Raw genomic sequence first — 23,828 nt, forward strand, 5'->3', positions numbered from 1 at the left:
TTAATAATTTCTCAAATCAATGACGCGTTGAATAACTTAAAATAATTTCACTGGGGATTGGGACAAAATTATAATGAGATTCTTATTTAATTCTTAACATATTATATGTAAGATACGTTATAGAGAAAATTAAATTAATATTTTATCATTATAACTTTGATTTTCCAATAACATTCATAAATATAAACATTAAAAAGTTGTAAGAAACATTTTATTAAATAATGAAATGACTACAACCGTTCCATTCCTAAATTTTATTAATCTCAATAAATTGCAGCCATAGATTTGAGAAACATTAATTAGGCACTTAAAATAAAATCGATTTAATTAATACTTAATGTATTATAATAATATAAAAATATAATTATCTATATTTACAATTAAAATCAATCATTAAATTATTGTTTCACTTACGGCGTAAAACGATTAACTTCAATAAAACCGTAAAATGTTAACTACCTATGTCCGTTCAGTGTCAAAAATTACATTAAATGTATATAGTTCATAGCCCTAGTTCGCGGACTTTATCCATTAAGAGCGTTATACATTTGTTCCAAATTATTAATAAAAAAGTATGTCATTATTAAATAAAGCCTGAGTACTAGATGCGTACATGGCGATTGCCATACGATGACAGTTTAGGGTAGCCACGATAGATGTTTTACCAACAAGAATACAAGTCACCTTGTACTAAAGAACGTTGGTGAAGATTGCACAAATTTATTACATATATTACAAAGATCGAGTTTATTTAATGCAATAGTCAAAGTTTACGCGCACTATTGGTTTTAACTGTCACATTTATCACTCACTGTCCGTAGACATCAGTGTGAACACTAAAGTTCTGTTGCTGCGGTCACAGCAAGGGGACCGGTGGTACTCCGGGGACGAGCGGCTCTGGCACCCCTTGTAAGACACCTTGGTGATAGTGATGATGATGCATCATACCATTCATCATCTGCTGGTGATGAAGCATGGTCGCGTGGTGCAGCTGCGCGTGCTGCAGCGACGCGTGATCACCTTTCTCTTTCATCACGACTTCTTCGCGTTTCTTAACCTGTTTGCGCTCCTTGGCACGACGATTTTGAAACCATATTTTTACCTGCAACAATTAAAAAAAATGAAGCAGTTTGCTTTGGTAATAATGGAAGAAAGAAAGATTTACGTATTTTACTTACAATTAAGATTCTATGTGCGTACAAATAATTCTTCTTCAAATAAAATAAAATAAAAAAAAATGATCGCGGAAAATATTTTATAACTTCGCAAAAAAAATAGCTTTTTACAATGTAAAATATGAAGTCAAGTAAATGTAATATATCACACATGTTCCAAAGAAATGTTTCAAGTTAATAAATAAATATGATTAGACTTTAAATTCGCTTGGTTAGCAGACCGTGGAGAGTAGACAGAGTAACATACGATAAGCGTAGTCGATAATCGAAAAGTCAAAACTGTATAGAAGTGAAAATAACTTTCGGTATGTCACGTATTTTTCTCATATATTTCGAATACATTAGTATTCATACAATACATAACATTTCCTTTCATTACAATCGAATGTTACATTGTCTAGACCCGCATGTACTTTATTTTTTTGCATTGATATAATTTCAACTGAACTCCTCATAAATGTATATACAAACTCTTTATGTAAACAGAGGAACATTAAATACCATACATAGCGGTCATTAAGTTATATTATTTTTCATTTTACTTTGTGGATATTGAGAAGTATATTGAAATAATAAATTTTTTGTATTGCTAAAGTTATGATAGTTATGTGACAAAACGTTTTAGCGTATAATATGCTGTCTTTCTACAAAACAATGTTAAGACTTGGAATACGAACGTATCGTATAGTACATAGTATACAGCTACGGTAATTTAGGAGTTTATGTCTAACAAATAAATACATCCTCCTGATAGTGCCTTATAGATAGTACAGATGTTCGTTTACCTGTCTCTCTGAGAGTCCGAGACTAGCCGCAAGCTCTGCCTTGCGTCGGATTGTAATATATCGACTATAGTGGAACTCTTTCTCCAACTCCAGTCGCTGGTGATCTGTATATACGACGCGATATTTGTCCTTTGTCCGTGTTTTACCTGTAACAATAAAAGTTAATGTTAGTCTTTATAATATTTTTATTTATTGCCCGGCTAGTAAGAGTTTAATGTGGCGGATTTATCTGTTTCCTCCGTCTGTAGCCTAAACCACTTAACTGATTTTTACGAATCATTACATTATTTTCTGAAACTTCATATTGATACAGTCTGAGAGACTTATTTTCTTAGTTAATTTACAACTAGTTAATTAAAAAAGAAGATGAAAAAATTGTTTTTTAATTAACATGAAATTGTGCGAATTTTACCGTTTACGCATTGTATTATTACGCCGTAAACAAATGCAAAGACATTCACTAGTATAATTCAAACATTTAGATAAATGTGTTTCTTCAATTAAATATTTAGTCAAGACTATAAACTAATTATTATGTTATGTTTTCAATTATCGAAATGGAAAACGTAATCTGTAAAGCTTTCTACAATATTTTTTCCATGAGGACTCGGGTGATGTGTTTTAAATTCTTGTTAGCCATCTTAATGAACAAATGAAATGTTTCATCTTAAATTACATCATGATCGTATACAGATCAGTTTCCTAAAGGTGCGCTTTTTAAAAGCTTTGTAAAAATGTTGATTTAATAATGTTATCCTCGGTTCAGTCGATAGAACTGGATTATTTTTACATTAAAGAGAAAAGGGTTAAGAAATCAAAGGTAATGAATTAAAATGCCAATATCATATAACAAACATTCTTCTAACCTGTATAGTTAGAATACAAAAACATGTATTTGTTTGTTTTTCGTGTTTTTTGCTGGCCGTTTAAAATCATTATTAACACTTGAAATAAACTTTTAACAACAACATTTTGGTTCTAAGGGTTCTTTAGTTGATCTTATATCGCTAGGATACGGTCTGAAGGAGTGAGTCTCGCGGCCGTGTTCGATAAGGTAATTCCAGCCTCGGCACAACTGAAGCGCCGCGCTGCACCACGGCTTACTGTCGGGATTAGGCCTGGACCACACCGCGAGTTGCTTGCCTTACCAATATACATGATATATAAAAGTATTTTATATCTTCAGCATTAAAAATATTAAAACAAGTATATGTAAATTGCATAATGACATTCGAATTATACATATACTTGAACGGTTTTTAATGTATTTTTTGTTCTAAATTTTTTGTTTCTTAAAACAAAAACAAGTTGTTTTTTTTGATTCGTTATAAAACAGACTGGTCATTTAATGTATTCGTAATTTATGCATAAGTCAACCCTCAGTTTACGACCCACGATTCAACACGCATCAACTCACTAACAAAGGAAAATACATGGGATTTTTTTCACATTCCGTGATTGTGTCGAAAAATGTTAATTTTTATTTACAATTATTATCTGCGCCGTAGATTTCTCAACGAGTAAAATTACCGAGATACGTAGATCTGTGTACATAACACTAAGACACAGCTGAGACGTCTTGTGTACTCGGAGACGGTAAATATTCCTTATCTCGGTATTAAGAACTTCATAAATTATGTTTGTCACATGGAAGAGAATCGGCTTGGAATTAAAGGCGTTACGTAAACTGCGTTGCTACACCGCACTCTAGCAAATAGAAGCCCGGTCCATTTATTGCGCGTTATTTATTCTTTGACAGATTATCCCACCCGTCTCAGCCACAACAAACACTGAAATTGTTTAAGCTTTGTCATTATCACCATGTTATATTTTTAGTTGTCGAATATCAAAATTTGTGAGTAATTTACAATTGCTAAACTTGAAAAAGACTGAATTCTTTTTAACTTAAGAAAGACTACAGATTAACAATGTTAGCCGCGCGCAGAAGGTTTCCCGTTGACTCACCCTCCTTGTCACATAACGACCGGGTCCCGCACTATTCTGCTTAGTACCTCCAGATAACGAGTGACTTCTTAAGGCCATTGGCACTAGCATAAAGCTTCTGCGCACGACTAATACAAAATTTGTTTGTGTTGCAATGTTCAAAATATTACAATCAAAGCTTTTGCGATGCAGTCTAGTTTTCCTGCCTAGCCGTTTTAGTTAAAGTAACGCAAGAAACAAATTTATGTTGTATATCTGGCTTTAACAAAATTGTTGTATTAATTTAATTTTGTTAATATAGATTTGCAAATTACTTGTCATCTACAACAGTATTGTACAATATCGGCTATCTATCTAATACAAAAGGGTCGAAAATCAACACTGTGTCATGTTGTATTAGCGTCTACGGCCATTGTTTAAATGAAGGAACCGACGTACCCGTATATCTATTACTAGATAAACTCTTTGGGAGAGCTTGAATGACACAAAATTATAACTTAAATAAATTTCCTGTTAGCAGAGCAAACAAAAAGCGAACTAGAAAAGCAAACAGAATATGCTCTATCTATAGGCGATGCGGTGTTTGATAGTGGGTGTTAATTTTTGTAGCAAACGTGGCCGGGGATGGACCCGGCGGCGGCGGCGGGCGCCTCTCCTTGTCTCTCGCATCCCACGTGTCCCAAGGATTTTCTAACATGTTCATATTTTTGATTAACTTGCACCTTATAGATCAATTCCAACCTATCGAATCAGTATATACTTGTAGCTTTCGGCAAGTTTCATATCTAATTTTAATTTGATGAAACTGTAAACGTTTAGGTATCATACAGCAAATGTAAATTCTATTCGTTTGTTCTTAAATGACGTACATAAATCGTGTAAATTGTAATAACAAAATGATTGATCTGCTCTACCTGCCTATTACGTACTTAAATTACCATCATTTGTTATATAAAAAAAATAAAAACAAACGTCACAAAATACGTTACTTGCAAGATATATAAAAACATAATCGATCAACATTTACGTCACTACTTACGTAGCAATGGGCCCAATGACAAGTTACAGTTGATATCGTTGGCGAGTTATACAGAAAAAAAAATATGTTGACATTTGTCAAACAGCGCGGGCGGGCGAGCCAGGATGATGCGAGCAACACTTTTTAGTCTGTGGTTATCATGGACAAATACAATGCCTGATACAATGATACGCGAGGGGTGCTTTTGCGACCGCCACAAAGCGACATCCCCTTTATTTTGCAAAAAGTTTCCTTTAATTAGTAAATTAAATTGCAACACATATTATCATGTAATATATTTCAATGTGTTATTAAGCTAATTTAAAAATTAATTAATCACATAACCGCATATTCTTCAGTGATTTAGTACAATAAAACCGTGAAAATCTCTCTTAAAAAAAGAGAAACAGGTAGATTTAAGTTTACCTTATCTACAATAAACAATGGCTTTTTAACAATGTGCAGAACTGTATTATTTTTCACGGTCTCTTGTTTGTGCAAAGCGCATGTGGATTGCTATTTAATGAACAGACCGCAGTAAGTTATCTGTCGCGGTATCAGGCATCGATTACACGTGTACATCACGTATCAGTACATCGCGGATAGCTTGTCCGACACCATGTTAAACGCGATTTGTGAAAGGAAAACAATTAATCGACGGTTATCGGTTACGCTCGACTCTTTGTCGGCGCGGCGAACACCGAAATCCCGCTTTCAGTAATACGCGATTATCGCGTTCGGCCGGCGATAGCGGCGCCTTTGAACATGTTGATACAACGCCTCGTATCGCCGAGTTACCTTCTTGTAAGCTTGTAATGTATTTTTGATGGACGAGGGCGCGGCCGCTATCTGCCCGGGACGATAACGCGACGACAATCACGATCCGTCGTGATCTATGCGACGCAAATCGATCCTGAAGATTTCAGATCACATCGAGCGGCACTTGAATTGAGATTCTCAGTTCGAGTAGGTACTTAAACGGTAGCACTCCCGTGGGAGGGCCTTGTCGGAGGGTTCGCGGAGGGCGGACTGTGATGCGAAGGGAACTTTATATAGTGGTTACGTCTATTTAGGGATCTGAGACGATTCGTTGACGCCTCACCGACGTAAGAACCCACAAATCACGTCATTACAACAATGAATTTCTGTTTTAAAAACAAATCATAGTTTACCTACAATCAACATAATTTATTAGGTACCTGAACATATTAGCTAGTCACAAACAAGTTTCGAGATAATAAACAAATTCAAACATTGAAACACTACGTGAAATAATAAACATGACTGTGCATGTACCTACAAAATAAGATGAGCTAGTCTGTAGTGTTTTCAGTTAACCTAATTGCCGTTGCAGTTATCAATTTAGGATAAGTAGTTTCCTCTCAAAACTGTTTATTATAATTGCTGCGTTGTTATATGTAATTTTAAAAAGTTTGATGATATAACGTCGATATTTTAAGGTTTTTGGGATTCTTTATAACAACACTTTTAAAACTAAAATAGGCTTTACTAGCTTTGATCCTTGAAAAACTTCACGTCTTCAGGACACTAGATACAACGCCACTTGAATTACGTATTGGAACAAATTGGGAACAATCTAGTTTGCGGAGCACAATCTGCATTGAAAATACATGAAAAATAGTAGATAGAAATAACGGATTTACTATTGGACGCAATTACATAGACAAACAATAGAAACGAATGGAATGAATAACCATTAACCATAAAATAAAATATTAAATTCATAATCAAAAAAAAAACTTCAAATATCTCATGCACACTTCATTGCTCCAATACGAACATGTTTTAAAACAAACATTGTCCAATCAACATCATCATTAGCGGTTGGGTCCAATACACGCAACACAAACAGTAAACTATTAGACCCAATTGACATCTTACGTGTTGACAGCAATTGACAGGCCGACAGCGTGCCGCGGTCAAACATCGATTAGTTACAATCGCAAACAATAACATAACAATCATCGCCGCCTCCCGTTTTTACGCTTTTTTGGCAGACAGACTCCCCGGGGCGTTACCACAACAAGACGGAACTTTCAACACTCATCGGCCATTTTTCTTAAAACCCTATTCAACGCATCTTATCGGGTGCTCGTAACAATAGCTTAGATGTGTTTAGTGGCCCATTTCATTCAACGAAATGTCAAAACTCGGCCCGTCAACTATTCGTGAACGAATCAGAACAAACGGAGAAACATTTCTATGAACATTCCCTTCTTTATGTAAACTGGGGTTGACAAACAGACAGAAAGGTTTGAATACACAGAGCCGGTTAGGTAGGTACGTTGTGGATACGGTACTGTGCAAATATACGAGTAAACAGTGCGCTAGATACATCTATTGATACAACATAATGCTTTGTGTTTAAATGTCGTATTTCTAAATGAAACTGCATCTTGGTCGAATTTAATCGACAGTTATTTTATTTTACTTTTATTGCCGTTACAACATGTATCATTTACGCCTACAAAAAGCATTTTGTAGTACATAAGAATTCAGTCCTTAGAAGTAGACCGTTTCATAGTAGGGGTAATTAAACTTAAGTAAAATTTAATTTATAAATATGCTTTATTTTCCGCGCGGCTTCGTCCGCGAGCAATTAAAACAAATAGGATGATTATTGGTATTATGTGTTATTTAAGACCATGTTCCAAAAATTCCATGACCAAATTTCAATAAGATATATCAAACCGTTGCTTAGTTATCGTGTAAACATGTAAATCCAACATATAGCACGGAGACCGTATGCAGTTCCGGGATCATTAGTAGCTGTTCTTTTAGACTATGTTCCATATCTGTACCAATTATCAAAGTGATTCGTTTCGCCGTTCTGGAGATACCTAGTAACAAACATCCAACTATCCAAACATTCGCATTTATAATATTAGTAAGAAGTCCTGATCATCATCTCCCAGGCCTTATATCACTCACGAGGGGGCGCACAAGGCTATAACAAGGTCTAAGGTTTATAAACCTTAAAGTTTTGGCTTTATTTTTACGGTTGGCCGCCTGCCTATCGCTATCCCTAATTAGAAGGAATATATTAAAATTAAAAATAATAAAAACTAAACAATTATAGGTAAATAGTACAAAAATATTAGTAAAAAATAAGATGGTAAAATTAGTAAGATATAGAACTATTAAAAAATATATAATAACAAAGAACAAAACCGTATTCAAATTTGCGACGATAGAAAACATGCGACAAGAATAACATTTAAAGTTTAGCTATGAACAAAGTTCAAAGTGGAACGGAGCAGCAATGCACTAAATAAAGACAATGGCTTGTACAATTACATTTGGAGTCGCGACCGCGCTAACTTGGCGAAGATTTGTTCGCGGAGTTCCCGGGGGAGCAGTTGTCGGTTATTGTCGCCGGGACATCCCCTACCCGGATTAATTGCCAACACCGCGTACTCGATCCCAGGGCACGCGTTAACAGAAATGTACTTAAACAGCATAACGCAAATGTAAGTAGATAATTGCATTGACATGCAGTAAACTGTGTTAAAATTAAAAAAGTTTAATAATTAATAAAAAAATTATAGAACTGTTCTGACATATCCGTTTAGTAACTTAGGTGTATGTTACTAAACGGATACTAACTCTGTGGATTCGATTAAGAAAAAAAGGGACAACGATTTAAATTATTTTGAATGTTTAGGTAGATATATTTGTTTAGAATAAGCTGTACATTACTAAGTGTCCGCTTACAATAATGGTAAAAAACCTATTTTAAATAACTATTAAAATATATAATCCTAGCTTACCAATTTATTAATAACTTCTATCAAAAAATCTTTCGTAATATATTCTGAAACGGATCCTAATTGATTCTGGTATAGAAAATACAATAATACTTATAACTTATGAAGTCCATCAATTAATAATTAGTATAATATAAATAAAGGAAGAACTAACTAATAATCTTACTAATATTATAGATACGAATGTTAAGATGGATGGATGGATGTTTGTTTGAAGATATCTTCGGAACGGCTCAACGGATCTTGATGAAATTTGGCACAGATGTGGGACATAGTCTGGTCGAACACATAGTCTACTTAATTTTTTTTAATTCCGCGCGGACTTAGTCGCGGGCTGTCGCCCGCTCTATAGCTGTCGCTAGTACTATATAAATCAATAAAATGCAAGCACCGGTCATCAATGGCTAAGGTGACCTTAGAAAATGGAAGGTGACAGAGAAAGTCGACGATGAGAGGTGCTAAAATATCCTATTCTGACGGGCAATAAAAAGAGATTCGCGCTGTATGCGAAGCTTTTGGTAAGGTGTTGTACTGTGGTGAAGTTAAGGGAACGTACCCATACTACGTGACCCGTTTAGGGGGGGGGGGCGGAGTCTTTAAAATACTACGGTCAGTCACGGGAGGGGGGGGGGGTGGTTCAGCTTTTTGTCACGTAGTCGATTTTAATGAGAGAAATCTCGTATTTTTTCGACCTATATTCGAATATAGCGCGGTGTTTAGCGCTTTGTAAACTTACAGTTGGTGCATGGTGGTGCAGTGGACAACCTGTCTCGCGTGCGACCTCTGCGGATTCTATCCAGAAGGCTACAAGAAGTTTTATGTGTTTTGGAAGTCGTCTTTATTGCAGTCATATGCAATAAAGACGAGTATGAGTCAAATTATTTTTTTTTTTTTCAATTTTTGCCTGTGAAATGATTAAAAATCATAATTATGAATTACTACGTGAAAACTAAAGGGGGAGGGGGGGGGTCTTGGCATATACTACGAATGGTCACCGAGGGGAGGGAGGGGTCGAAAAATCTTAAAAAATAGGTCACGTAGTATGGGTATGTTCCCTAAGATGAAAAGTAAAAACATAAACGTACATTACCACTGCCGAAACCGCCCTACAAAATATATTGTTATGAAAGATTTTCTACAAGGATGAGAACGAGAACAGATACATATTTTGTAAAAGTATATGGTCTGTGGAATACAAACATTGTAATAATTTAAACCCATCCAATTATTCCCTGATTTTTGCTAGTTCGCTTCATTAACATATAACATAAAAACACCTTCTTACTTGTAGATTTTGACATGCGATAAAACACTGGCTGGTTTTGTTTTCTATTGTTAACGTTATAAATAGATCTTTAACTAATACATTAGGCAGTAAATTGAGAAATCACGTCACTTGTAGATATGTAATTGAGAATAGTAACATGCACACGAATCGAATTATACAAGCTTACGTAATTAAACGTAATTAATTACAATATACCACTTACTCCATGGATGTACAATTGAAGCGCGATCACCTTGGCGCATTCCTGTTAAACCCTAGTACAGAGCTATTGTTATTCAATATATAATGTTCATTAATTGTTCACGCTTCGAGTATCATTACACGATGACTAGAAAGTGTACATACGACAACGTGTAATTGTCGCGTGCCTGTCGTTTTACAATACTGTGATTTACAATAATAAATTAATTACTATACGAATTTTGTTTTATCACTAGCTATCGTAATGGAGGTCGCCCTGTTCAAGTGCTATTAAATTTTCTTTGTTATTGTTTAGTGTACAGTTATTGATAATGAAAAGAAAATGAAAAGAAGTAAAACTGCATTTTAAGTGCTCGTTGGTTTATTGAAATGTCTGGTCATAACAATTACAACACATTTCGGAATGAAGAAAAAAACAGAAAGAAAGAAAGAAAGAAAGAAAGAAACATTTATTGCCACACAGAAACACTAGAAACGGCGGTCAATTAAATAAAAGATGCATGCGTCGCAATGTCGCGGAGGAAAAGAACTAAAGTGTAAAGTAAACTCATTATTATTGGGACCAAAACTGGCAGCCTTCAAACATTTCGTCTTAGTTTCATTGATCAATTGTTTGAATGCAAAAAAAAAAAAACAAACATGGATTTTTTTTTAATATTGTTAGATAAATACTAGTGTTTGAACTGTAATTTTAGTGGACCCATGCCATGCTTTCCTTATAACAAAAAGGTAGTAAGGGAAAGAAGATTAAAATTAGGCCTCCGACACGCACACTCATCACACAAAACGCGGAATTACTTCCATTTCACGCCTGTCTTCTGTATGGTCGTATTATTTCACCGGGCCAGCCGGCTCATTCGTACAACAGGTATTGTTATTAATGGCGCCTAAAACTGTTGTCTCATCGTCCGCAAGCCGCGTTTGTTCCGGGTAACCTCCGAAACGGCTGAACAGATTTTTGACGGCACTTTCATTGGAAGGTAGCTGATGTGTGCGGACATTTTATAGATTTCTTTTTAAACCTAATGCTTACGACGTCGCAAGCAACACCTAGTCTTACACAACATTTATCAAATCATATAATAAATGGAAACATTTTTCTCATTTGAACTTTTATTCAAACTACTACGGAAAATAGGCGTAAGGGTAGGTATAAAACTGTGGTTTTCTATTTTGATGCTTACGATTATTATTATTGCTTCTAATTATAGATATAGAACATTTTAGTGTACAAAAAATATAGCTAACGCGGGTATTATTTGGGAAGTAGTAAACTTAATTCAGTCCTATTGCACTATTAAAGCTTGCTTTCAGCTAATGAGCTGTATGAACACACTATTAAATAACTGTGCACTAAATTCATATTATACGTACATTTTTCTATCCTTATTTAAAGTTTTCATCCATACGTTTATTCACTTAAATGTTGTACCTATGCCACAGAATAAAAAGAATTGTTTTTTGCACGTATAATAACCTAATAGGAAGTAGACGTCTAATTGCAACTACTAAGTAGGTAGGAACATATATTAAAAACGTTTTAAGAGCTTTACATCCAAAGAACAACTGTATCATTAATCAAATTACCTACTAAATTCTGGTACATATAACTAAAGCTACACTATTGGCTATACCGACATAATAATAGTCATAGAGTTTAGCTACTTTTCTCGGTGTAATTGACATCTAGAATCCAAATTTCTATTAACATCATCACGCGTTATCTTTCTTAGATAATAGGCAAAACAAAATAAACGTAGGTACAAAATATAAATCTACATATGATTAAAAAAGTAAAATTTCATTACCGATAACTTTTACACTATTCTCCTTTATTTTAAGTTAGATTTTTTTACTCTTTTTGTTTACTTTAAAAATGAAAGTTCAGTTTTCTGATATTGAAAACAGCCCGTAATAATGTTAAAACTGATAACTGACGAGTTTTTCCTACACACGCTCAATTCTATCTGATCAGTTTAAACTGATCGGTTTTGTCTAATGAAATTACGATTAAATCGTCAGTCGGACTAATTAGTTATTTATTCAGTTTTGCCTACACACTGTTAAATCTGTTAACCGAACAGTACGACTGTTCAGATTAAACTGAGCAACTGTAGCGGGCATTATACACAGTACTTTCACAACCACCACAAAATCTATTAATTCTATTCAGTTTCTCTGTTTTGTTTTTCAGATCTAAAATGTCAGTCAAAGCCCAATTAAATAATAGTTTCTAGAGAAAAATTCACGCATCTAAAATAAATAATATCCTCGTTATATTTGATTTATTATTTTAACCTTCTTGAAATTGTTAAATATCCGTGCATTTTAGTTTGTGAATATGCATTTTATATTTGGATGCAATTATTTTGTTTTTTAAAATAACTAACATATAATATCAATGTAATTTAAAAAACTAAATAACGATCGATGATTTCCAACTGCATCACAAATTATATCGATTAGATTCGCATCAAATCACCACTTGATTCGACCTTCCTCAAACTTGATTTTACAGATTTATTTCACAAGAATAAATAATAAAAAACTTTATAATACTGGCCATTTATAAAATAACAAAAGAAACAATAGAATAACGAAGACCAGAAGTACACGCCATAATACTGCCATATTTATTTTTATTCCGTGATTTTATAGACAATATCAAACACGATTTGTTCTACATTAAAAAGATTTATTATGCCCGTGTTGGCCGTCAGCTTTGAAAGCTCAGCGTAAGAACTTAATCTATACTAACTTATATCATAAAGAGGAAAGATGTGATTCTTTGCATGCAATAGGCTCCGATAGGTACTTTAGTACGGATTTGAAAAATTCATTCACTGCTGGGAAGCTGTACTACTACCGGGGTGACATCTTACTAATATTATAATAGCATTTAATATGAGAATTTCCACAATCTAAACATTGCATAAAATCAAATTTGCAATCCCTTTCATTCTTTTTGTAATAACAAAGACAACGATATGTTTTAATTGAATGGTACAGTAAATTTAGGTAAACAAATGCTTACTTAATGCAACAATGCAAATTGCTGTTACGGTTTTAAACAACATACCTACTATGATTCAAGTTGTAAAGCAAAACATACCCTCTAAATAAACAAAATAATAATAAGTAATATACGGATAAGGATAAAAACAAGATCACACTGAGTAGGTTTTGGTTATGATCACCGTTATAATTTTTAATACATTAACTATAACGTCGAAGCTAAGTTAATTTTAAGTTAAGCAAGTGAAGTAAAGTATAAAATTAAAAACTTATATCGACGATGACATTTAAAATTCCCATACTTAAATCAAATCAAATAAAATAAATCTTTAACCGACGGACCTGTTATTATAGCAATTCCGCTTTAAGTGAGTAGTCTTTTGTTTTCCTATTTTATACATAACATTCTATTTATGTTAAGACATCAGAAACACTTATCTTCATGAATATAACTACTTTAAATAACTTTCAAATATTCAATAAAAACCGTACAAACTATAGAAGATATTCAGCCATAATTTTTGTATTTAAAGCTAATTTATATTCCATTTTCCACTTACTAACAGATAACGGTCTACTTAAATTAGGTTATGTCATTCATGTCATACACACTAAACCATGTAGATGCTTGATAATTTTCAAATAAATAAAAAAATCAAAGAGTATAAATTTTTGTAGGTAAGTGACTTATTGAGCGAGTTGTCTGAATTTTAACCCTTAACATTGATATATTTTGGAATACCATTTTAAATAAGTGACTTCATTGATAAAATGATTGTTGGTACAAGTCATGCTATCAACGTTTGAGATTTTATTAATGATCAAAGAGACGTCTATAAAGCAATGTCATAAATTATGAACTAGTAATCAAATTTTTGTAGGTACTTGTAAAATAAAAACCTGGATTAGGTTGTGTCTGGTAGTTGGGCTTCTTCATCCACTCGTAGGGGGAGCGAGGCGGTCCCGGCGGGTGCGGCGCATGCGGGGGATGCGCGGGCTGCGAGGGCCGCGAGCCCGGCGAGCTCTCCCCGGGGCTGGCCAGGTCCCCTCTCGCCGGCGAGGGCATCTCCCCGACATCCCGCTCGCCCGGCTCGCGCTTCGGGAAGTGGTGCGGCTCCGCGGGCCATTCTCCGGCCGGCGCCGCGTTCCACGCCGACCACTGCTGCTCCTCGTAGTTCTGGTGCTGCCAGCCGTACCAGCCGCCCGCGCCGTACTGGCCGCCTTTGCCTTGGTACATGGCCAGCGGGTTGACGTAGTTCACCATGCTGCGATCACCGTCCGAGCATCGCACACACACTCGCCGTCACAACACTGCCGCTTGCCGCTGTCGGTCGCTCGTCTGTCGTCGGTCGGACTACGATGGGCTACGATCGAGGCTGCGCCGCGCGGGAGGGAGCGATAGCGACTGAGGACGGCGCCGGCTGAAGGCTCGGGAGCGTGCCGACGGCGGGGCGGTACCCATGAGCCACCTCCGGCCAATGGCGCAGCCCCGGCCGGCTCCGCCCCGCCATCGCCTCGCCCCACGCTATCGCCTAATTTGCCTAATTACGATGAAAATAATGGACACCGCCGCGATGAACTTTGTTCGAACCGGCCTGAAAATATTGTAAACGACTTGATAACGCTGCGTTTACGTTAATTTATTTAGGATATTTGACGCCGCCTAGTAAAAGTTATTCATCCAAGATATTATGTTTCAAATATTTTCAAGAGAGGCAGAAGTGACATTTATTGTTTAGTAGTTTTATCGTATGTTTATCTATTTCTTTTTTCTAAATATCCGGCCTATTTATATGATCATCCTTTTTATTAGATTTATACACCTCTCACGAACTTTCATCGCAGTTACATGGAATGGAAATAAAAAGATACATTGACAGAACTCACTAATTTCTCGTAAGCAGTGATATTAAGATCATAACATTGAACTATTCAAATCTTTTTTCTTTTGTTTTACTGTAGACACGTTATTTTACGTGATATCTGTACAGATCAAACATAAATGTTTTTCATTCAACCCATTTTTAAAAAATCACTTTGATAGCAACATGTTTAATCGATCGGTCGAATAATACCCTAACCTCTGGTGTTTGCCTACCTATATGTCTTATGACCAGCCGAAACTGTTAGTTTATTTTATTTCAGTAATAATAATCGATTCCTTCAACCTTCAACTATATTCATTTAACATTAGGTAACGGAAGACTCAGTTAGGCTCGCAAGTGATAAAAGTTTTAAAAAATGCAATTTAAAAAAACAAAGATTAACATAATATTCAAGGTATTGGAGAGAGATTAAAAGTTAATCTGTTTAAATATTAGCACAAGAACATAATTAAAGTAATAAACAAACAAAAATTTCAAAATAACCGATCAGTACCCAAGCATTTTTAAGTATTTGTTTACTTACCTGGAATTACTGCAGCGCATATTTGAAAGGCCCATCCACTTTGTTCTCTATTTTATGGCCATCTGCTTATCCCGTTTGCGAAGCCGCCAAAGGTATAGGCTATTGTTTAACAATACGAGAAGTTAACACTTTATTGCGGGTATTTAATACATTTTATTACTTAAACAACCCAAACTACAATGAAATTTAAATATTTTTACACGTCGGCCTGTTGCTTTTAGGTCTAAAGATTCTGGAATACAAGCTTTGAACTGCCCACGCCAGTAAATGTTGTCTAACCTATACCACTGCTATATTATAACCGATACCTGGTTCCCATAAAAAATTCAAAATATAGTTTAGGACATGGACATTTAAAATAACGATGTTATAAAATATAACATTATTTTATACGCAACGTCGTTTTCGTGAACAACTAATTAATAGAAAAAACTGAATTTTTAGCTTATACCTTCACTATTCCAGACTATCATTTATCTCCGTTCCAATTTTATCCAAATTAGTTCATTCGAAGTTACGTGGTAACATCTGTACATCCATCCTTCCACCTGGGTATCCATCCGAACATTCTTACATATTATATTGTTCATCTCTCAGTCCTTATCCCAGTGATGATGATCGGCGCACCAGGTTTTGTGCTCTGTCACTCCCTTCTTGATCATGTCACCTTTCAATCCGTTCATCTATTAGGTACTAGTCCTCCCGGTATAGGGTATACTATCTTATTTAAAGTTTTTGTAACATGTGATTCTTCCCTCCTCATAACATAGGTACATGTAATGAACAATTGTAAATATATGTATTTAACTGCAACCTCAGCTGGTTACCCCCATCAATTCCACATTGATTCCGTTATAATAAAAAAACTATTGGCGATCATCTATATATATAAAAGAAAGTCGTGTTAGTTACACTATTTATAACTCAAGAACAGCTGAATCGATTTGACTGAAAATTGGTGGGCAGGTAGCTTAGAACCAGGAAACGGACATAGGATAATTTTTACCCCGTTTTCTATTTTATTATTCCGCGCGGACGGAGTCGCGGGTAAAAGCTAGTCTAATATATAAAATTCTCGTGTCACAGTTTTCGTTCCCGTACTCCTCCGAAACGGCTTGACCGATTCTCATGAAATTTTGTGAGCATATTCAGTAGGTCTGAGAATCGGCCAACATCTATTTTTCATAACTCCCCCCCCCCCCCCCATTTAGTTTTTTTTTAACTGCGCGCGGACGGAGTCGCGGGCGACAGCTAGTTTTCCTATAAAATCAAGCACAGTTCTGTCCATTGGTTATCTCTAGCAGTTCATTTGCTCATTGTATTTTAAAAAAGCCATTTTATAATATTTATATAAATGGCAATCTTACGATCAGTCTGTCGGTTTTCAAAATTCGAATCCCTAGCTTATAATCACCTGTTTAGATTATTTACCTTCTTTTTAATAAGTTTTGTAGGGAACGGGGATTTGACGGAGGAGGTGATGCATAAAAGGCAGGAAATATTATCTTTCTGTGCCCTCCTCCATCGATTAAAGGTAGGCAACACATTTGCAATTGAGGATTTGAATGCGGTTGGCTCGCTATTTTGAAGAAATCAACGCTTGCTCGTTTGCCACCTTTTAATATAAAAAAAGTTTTCTAAGTATGATATTTCACATTATTATATCACACAAATAATAACCCCAGGCACTATTTGATTTTTAAAAAGCTATAAATCTGAATGACTACTCACATCTATATACACTCATAACAATCGTAGGATAAATACGAACGTAAACTATATATCTAAGTATGTATACATATCTTACTTCTTACTAATATCATAAATGCGAATATTTAGATGGATGGATGTTTGTTTGAAGGCATCTCCGGAACGGCTCAACGGATCAAGATGAAATTAATACATATGTAGTCTGGAAGAACACATAGGCTACTTAATAAGTATTTTTTTAAGTCCGCGCGGATTAAGTCGCGGGCGACAGCTAGTTTTATAATAAAATCTGTAACAGCTCAGTATATTTTCCGTGTGAAATCATTCGCGCCAATCTTAGAGACGTCTAAACTAAACTAAATTTGATGTAGTTTTCACATTTTTTTATTGATCATGCAAAAATTTAGAAAACAAAGCATAAAGCAGGACTTATGACAGCAGTTATGTGAACTTTGTGTTTATCGCAGACCTGTGGCGCCCCTTTCTTTCCAGCACCCTTAGTGATCACACAAATTCGCCTTACCCTGGGTGTAACGGTCCTTGCTGTTCGCTTAGTTTGTTTAAAAATTAATTACATAGTAGGTTTAACTTAATATTTACTGTTTGTTTCATCTTAAATAGTACATAAATAATAAAACTACATCAATTCAAAGTATGTACCACGACAGCATATTTTTTCCTAAAACACACTTACTCCTACAGAATATACACTAGCAATGTTTTTAATTCGATGCAGACTAAGTCGCGGGCAGTATGTAATAACAGATCATAATGCGTTAAGTAAATTGTTTGTGGGTTGAGCTTTGACCAAATTCATACCAGATGATAAGCGGCAGGGCCTAGCACGAATATTTTTTACAATCATTAGTCATCGTATCGTCGCCTACAAAATTTGCGTTAAAATTTATAGAGCGTCCATTATTGGGCGTAAGGTACACCAAAAATTTCATACTAATTTAGACTTGCAATGTAATCAAGTGTTACGTGTTCATGGCAGGATTTTTTTTAAAAAATTTTAAACTAGTAATGAAAATGTTTATGACTAGAAGATCGTCTCGTGAAGTTAATAAAATGAGTACACATATGAATAATTAACTCATTCATTTTATAAAAGATATGAATCGACACGTCGTTTCTCAAAATCGGCAAGCCGCTGAGGCTAGGTCATAATCGAAACAACAAACATTTAAATTATAATTTATTAGTGTGTCTTTGAATACAACAAAAATTCGTTACTTTCCAAAGAATTCTACTGAAACTGTATAGTGTAGTGTAGTAACAAAACTATCTAAACAAAATGTACTTTTGCGAATTTTTAAATTGGTAAATAACATAAAGTGATCAAGGCAAGGAATTATTGTCTTAAAATTTATATTTTTAAATTACCTAATTAGTGTTAAAAAGTTACGTAGACAATGTGTTACAATTTTTTGAATTGAAATAACAACATATTTAATTGAAAAATTGAACGAACTCAAAGAAGATGGCGCCTCTGTATTGCATGGTGTGACCATCGTAGTACAGTAAATTCACAGCATTAACTTACGTAATATTAAGTTTTTCCCGAGAATGATAACTTTTGACCTTTTAATTATTGAAAATTTTAAGTAAATCATTAACTTTCGTAAATTCTAGTTAGCGACACTATATGTAATCAAAATTGTAATTATCGAAACATGCAACACTGAAAAAAGTATTTCGGCCAATCGTGCTACGCGTCATTTTAGTAAGTCAAGCGTCAACTCAAGATGAATGGACTATAACCTCTTTTCCCAAATTATACCATAATGTAAGTTTATATTTCATAAATAAGAAATTGTTGCATATTTTCTTTAAAAAAAAGTTAAAAAAGACATATTGTGGCTGTCGGATTAGTTGGTTGTGCTTTTTTCCCCATGTTTTTATATTTCTCCAATCGGCAGTGGGTTGTGGTTTGGATTTTCCAGAAAGGATTTTTAAAGGAATTTCGCTTATTACAGATCACTCATTTACATAAAACGAGAATTTCTAGTAACAAAATGTCGACTGATATTATTGAGAAATTGTACCAAAACTACGGAATATTAGCTGATGCAAAAGACGACATCTCTAAGGTAACGTAAGCAGATAATACTCCTAATTCTTTGAAATCTAACTGTCAAATACTAACTGCTTTTATTGTTATTATAGCATGAAAAAGAATACATGGAGATTTTGGCGGCCGTTAAAGGATCCGATAAAGAAAAACGTTTAGCATCTCAGTTTATTGCCAAATTTTTTCATAGTTTTCCTAATCTTGCTGATCAGGCTATAGAAGCTCAATTTGATCTTTGTGAAGATGATGATGTTGCTGTAAGTATTAATATCTTAAGCGTTCACAAATTTACGTGATCCCTTAATTTTTGATTAGTTATGATCTATACTATGTTAACTAATTATCAAATTTATATGTTAGTAACGTAATGCAAATTTACATTACTGTGGGATTAAATGTTTTCTAAAATGTCAATGGTTAAAATGAAATAAAACTATTATATTAATCAATCTATTTTTGGGCTAAAAATATGTTTCCATAAATAAATCATATATGATGGTTACTGATTTGACACAGGTAAAGATATTGTTACTGTCCATATTATGTACACTCTTCATCGATAGTCAAAATATACTTAAGCAGTGTAGTTATAAGAGTAAGCAATATTACAAAATATATAACAATGTAAATAATGACAATCAATAATTCCAGATACGCAAGCAAGCAATTAAAGACCTGCCTACAATGTGCAAAACAAACAAGGAGCACACTCAAAGGATTGCCGACATTTTAGCACAACTATTACAGTCTGAGGATATAACTGAGATTAATGTTGTCACAAATTCATTGTTGACAATATTAAAAGGTGATCCAAAAGGTACACTAGCTGGGTTGTTTTCTCAAATACACCAAAGCACTGATAGTGAAGTCACTAATGAGGTAGTGAGGGAAAGATGTATCAAGTTCTTGGCAACCAAAGTAAAACAACTGGGACGTGAAGTTATTAACAAAGAAGCGGAGGAATTGATCATTGTTGAATGCAAGAAAATCTTAGAGGTAAATTGTATATCAATCAATCATCATCATCTTGACCTTGACCCACTTACGTAGGGTCGGTGCACCAGGTTTCCGTCCTCCAAATCAATCTTTCTGCCGTCATCTCCATTGTCACTTCCTTCTTGATCATGTCACCTTTCATGCAATCCATCCATCTCTTACTAGGCCTGCCTCTATCGGTGTACCCCTCCACACTCATACTTAATGTTCTCTATGTCAATCAATAAAGGGTAATAATTATGGTTAAATAGTTAAAAGTCATAATTAAGCCAAAACTTTAAGTGATGTAAAATCCCACATGATCTGGTTAGGGCCAAGGAGATGTTGAGAGAACAGTCATAATTATCATAAACACAATGAGGTATTAACAATCCTTGCAATTTAAAATTTTTTGTATGCAAGAGAACCTGTCAGGAAATTCCATGGCACTAAATATGTGTACTTTTGTATTCAATTCATTACAGCACAGGTTTTAAATATTGCTTTCTGCACATAATTTTTAGGATGTTGTAGCTGAAGAATTTGAATACATCATGGAACTATTGACATGGTCTCGACTGGGTAAGACCCCTGCAGGAAAGAAGGAGCTGGTGCAGCTAGTGGCAGCTCTGGCATTAACTCCTGATGACTGGCATCCTGAAGATCCTGAATATATTGACAGAATCATACAATGCTCTCAACATGCCCTGCCCTTGTTTTCTGTAAGTGTGAAAATAGTTGTTTGTTCATGCAATTCAATCAAAAGTGTGTCTTGGCCTCGAACACAAACAGTTCCATTGCCACATGTCTTGAACTATCTCCTGCCAGTTGGCTGCTTATTAAAATTATTTAGTTTTATCATGGAAAATTTATGATCCTGCAACTACATAATAGACATAATGGAATGGCTAAAGGCTTGTTGGCAATTTTGGTCAAAAAGAAAAATTATCTTGTAATTTTTAATGTAATATCAGATTTATTTCTATTTTTTTAGACACAAGTGGATTCTACTCAATTTGTCAATTTCTTTTGTGACCATATTTTGAAGAATTGGAATAATATAGCTACTACTGAAGGAAATGATATAAAACTAGAATTGCTAAAGATCTTTGCTGAAATGACAGAATTTTGTGGAGATTTGGACAATTTGCAAAGCAAAGTTGATACAGTTTATGATGTTTTAATGGTAAGTACAAATAGTTTGTTCTTTGATATTTTTTTAAGTTTAAAATTAAAGGTAATTCAATGCATACATTTTGTTCGGGAGATAATTACTAATGGCATAAAAATTTACTTATTCATAAACAAAAAGTTATTGATACTTCCTCATGTCTTCAGTGTTAATAAATAATTTCAATTGTTGTATTATTTAAACATATTTTTATTTCTTACAAATTTCTGATTGAAGCAGAAATATTTCCTTGTTTTTTTTACAAACACACATCAATTTGCATGACTGAATATTCGAACATTCAATTTTAAGATACCTAAGTAATATTATCAATTTGTATCAGAACTATCTACCAGAAGCCCCAGTTGAAGGTGAGAGTGCAAATGATAAGGAAGGTGACAAAACCGAAGACTCCAAGGCTAATGCAGAACCATCATTACAATTTTCGCATGTCGAGTGCACACTATTTGCTTTACACTCATTGTGTAGAAAATCACCTGAAGTACTCAGTACTGATCAAGCTAAACTGAAAACTCTTCGTTTGAGACTGCAGTACACAGCAAGATTGACACAAGGATATATAAAGAAGTTGAAGGAAGTAACAAATGTAAGATATGTTTTTGTACATAACTTTAGTTTCTGCATGTAACATGTTTGAATAATATATTATTTATTTAGATATTATGCATATTTATCTACAGAGCAAGAAACATTCGAGTGAAATGTCTGAAGAAAATAAATTGAAAATCACAGCTTTGAATACAACTTCTAACATAAATACTCTCATCCGTGACATATTCCGAACGCCACCCAGCTTTAAGAGCAAAGTACAATTGTCATTCCACACCAAGAAGTCGGAAAAAGAGGTTTGTATATTATATTATATAATATTCCAGTATCATAAATATTAAGACACATTAAATTTAAAAATAATTTTTCGCTTTTCTAGGCTTTAACTGTACAATCAGATGAAAAAGAAACCGAATCAGCTGGACAAAAACGCCATCAACCTATTACCTTTGACAAAGGAGATAATGTGTCTCCTGAGAAAAGAGCAAGAAGTGGTGATAGAAATATTAAAATGTACACACCACCATCTGGAAAATATAGCTCACGGTTTACTGGCAACTATTCGGGCAGGGGAAGAGGGGGGTATGGTAGGAGAGACTTCCGAAACAATGGCGCTCCATTCCGAAGGCGCAGCAATTATTAATTGCCAATATAAAAATGACAAAAATATCAATATTCATAATTGATATATGATTTTACAAATACCAATCTATTACAAATGAATAATAGAATGGTTTTTTTATCAAGCAATATATTAATTTCAATGATGCATTATTAAAAAAATAATGTACTATAAATTTTTCCTCAAGACATCTTCATCGATTTTAGTTTGTGTTGAGTTTGGTCTGGGTTGTTTGGGGTCCCTTTTGTTTCAGCTTCAACAATTTCAAAGATGACATCTCCTTTGGTAACCAACAACCCGTCTCCCTGTGTGTAAATAGCGTCTTGTCGTTTATTGTCGACTCTACGGTACATCGTAAGTATAGATACTTGATTAGGTCCTACAATATAGAAATAAAATGAGAAGACTTCTAGGCGTCGTACAAATAAGCTATCTTCTAAGTCTACGTAAGTATATTATGCAGGTTTTTATTAATCTGTAGATTACTAAGTCCTGAATCCTGACCGCAATATGGAGATACAAGCAGCACTATACAATTCTAGTAAGTACTATTTATGGTATTAAGTAATTTATACAATTACAAATTTTATTTTATTATAGATTCGCAGCCTACCATTTGAGAATCGACTCCCATTCTGGACTCAACTGTTTTCGTAAATTGGTTTTTAATTTCAGATTACTTTTAGGACCTGTTTTTATTACCAAAACTGATATTTCATGAAGATTCCTTTTCTTCATATTGTGCCGCTATTCTATTAATACAATTAATATGAAAAATGTTTGGTTTCATTTCATCACAAACACCTAAAAAAATGTGTTTACTTTCATATATGTCTAAGGGAAATAAAAGATCTAATAGCACAATGCAGCAAAAGAACACTAGACTATTGTATGTCGGGTGAACATCGCCCGAAGTGTTTAAAAAACACATGTCAGTGGTGGTAGCACCACTAATATCATTTTTAGCATTGCTCATACTTAAATAAAACGCAGTCTTTGATGAATATCCTTATATTTCTTAGCAGAGTTTTTGCCTCCTTAAAGAGCTCTGAATACTCCGGCGGTCATACTGAGACTGCCTCT

The 23,828-nt window shown here is 34.4% G+C and overlaps 2 protein-coding genes across 3 annotated transcripts; one reads left to right on the plus strand and one right to left on the minus strand.

Moving 5' to 3' along the window:
• Positions 1–419: 419 nt before the first annotated feature.
• Positions 420–14,608, minus strand: LOC106708531 (homeobox protein CDX-1). Of its 2 annotated transcripts, none has more exons than XM_014500067.2 (3): positions 14,115–14,608; positions 1,961–2,106; positions 420–1,102 (listed from the first exon to the last, which is right to left on the minus strand). In XM_014500067.2, exons 1-3 carry the CDS (start codon positions 14,476–14,478, stop codon positions 857–859), a joined length of 756 nt encoding a protein of 251 aa, XP_014355553.1. In that variant the 5' UTR covers positions 14,479–14,608; the 3' UTR covers positions 420–856. The 2 variants fall into 2 exon arrangements, with proteins under 2 accessions (XP_014355553.1, XP_014355551.1); XM_014500065.2 differs by having other exon boundaries at positions 14,100–14,608.
• Positions 14,609–19,040: 4,432 nt separating this feature from the next.
• Positions 19,041–23,513, plus strand: LOC106708530 (apoptosis inhibitor 5). Its single transcript, XM_045677914.1, has 9 exons — positions 19,041–19,122; positions 19,313–19,426; positions 19,503–19,664; positions 20,059–20,403; positions 20,907–21,104; positions 21,377–21,568; positions 21,897–22,160; positions 22,255–22,419; positions 22,503–23,513. Exons 2-9 carry the CDS (start codon positions 19,352–19,354, stop codon positions 22,764–22,766), a joined length of 1,665 nt encoding a protein of 554 aa, XP_045533870.1. The 5' UTR covers positions 19,041–19,122; positions 19,313–19,351; the 3' UTR covers positions 22,767–23,513.
• The last annotated feature ends 315 nt before the right edge of the window (positions 23,514–23,828 follow it).

Source organism: Papilio machaon, chromosome 5 (genome assembly GCF_912999745.1).
Source record: "Papilio machaon chromosome 5, ilPapMach1.1, whole genome shotgun sequence".
NCBI lineage: Eukaryota > Metazoa > Arthropoda > Insecta > Lepidoptera > Papilionidae > Papilio > Papilio machaon.

What these genes read in the sequence shown, in the direction of transcription:
- LOC106708530 (XM_045677914.1), top strand. Translation starts at nt 19,352, where the DNA reads ATGTCGACTGATATTATTGAGAAATTGTACCAAAACTACGGAATATTA. An exon ending in CAAAAGACGACATCTCTAAG is followed by an intron (nt 19,427 to 19,502) that starts GTAACGTAAGCA and finishes TTGTTATTATAG; the next exon opens with CATGAAAAAGAATACATGGA. An exon ending in ATGCCCTGCCCTTGTTTTCT is followed by an intron (nt 21,105 to 21,376) that starts GTAAGTGTGAAA and finishes CTATTTTTTTAG; the next exon opens with ACACAAGTGGATTCTACTCA.
- LOC106708531 (XM_014500065.2), bottom strand. Translation starts at nt 14,478, where the DNA reads ATGGTGAACTACGTCAACCCGCTGGCCATGTACCAAGGCAAAGGCGGC. An exon ending in TCCAGGTTTTTATTTTACAA is followed by an intron (nt 2,107 to 14,099) that starts GTACCTACAAAA and finishes TTATTGTTACAG; the next exon opens with GTAAAACACGGACAAAGGAC. An exon ending in TCGGACTCTCAGAGAGACAG is followed by an intron (nt 1,103 to 1,960) that starts GTAAACGAACAT and finishes TAATTGTTGCAG; the next exon opens with GTAAAAATATGGTTTCAAAA.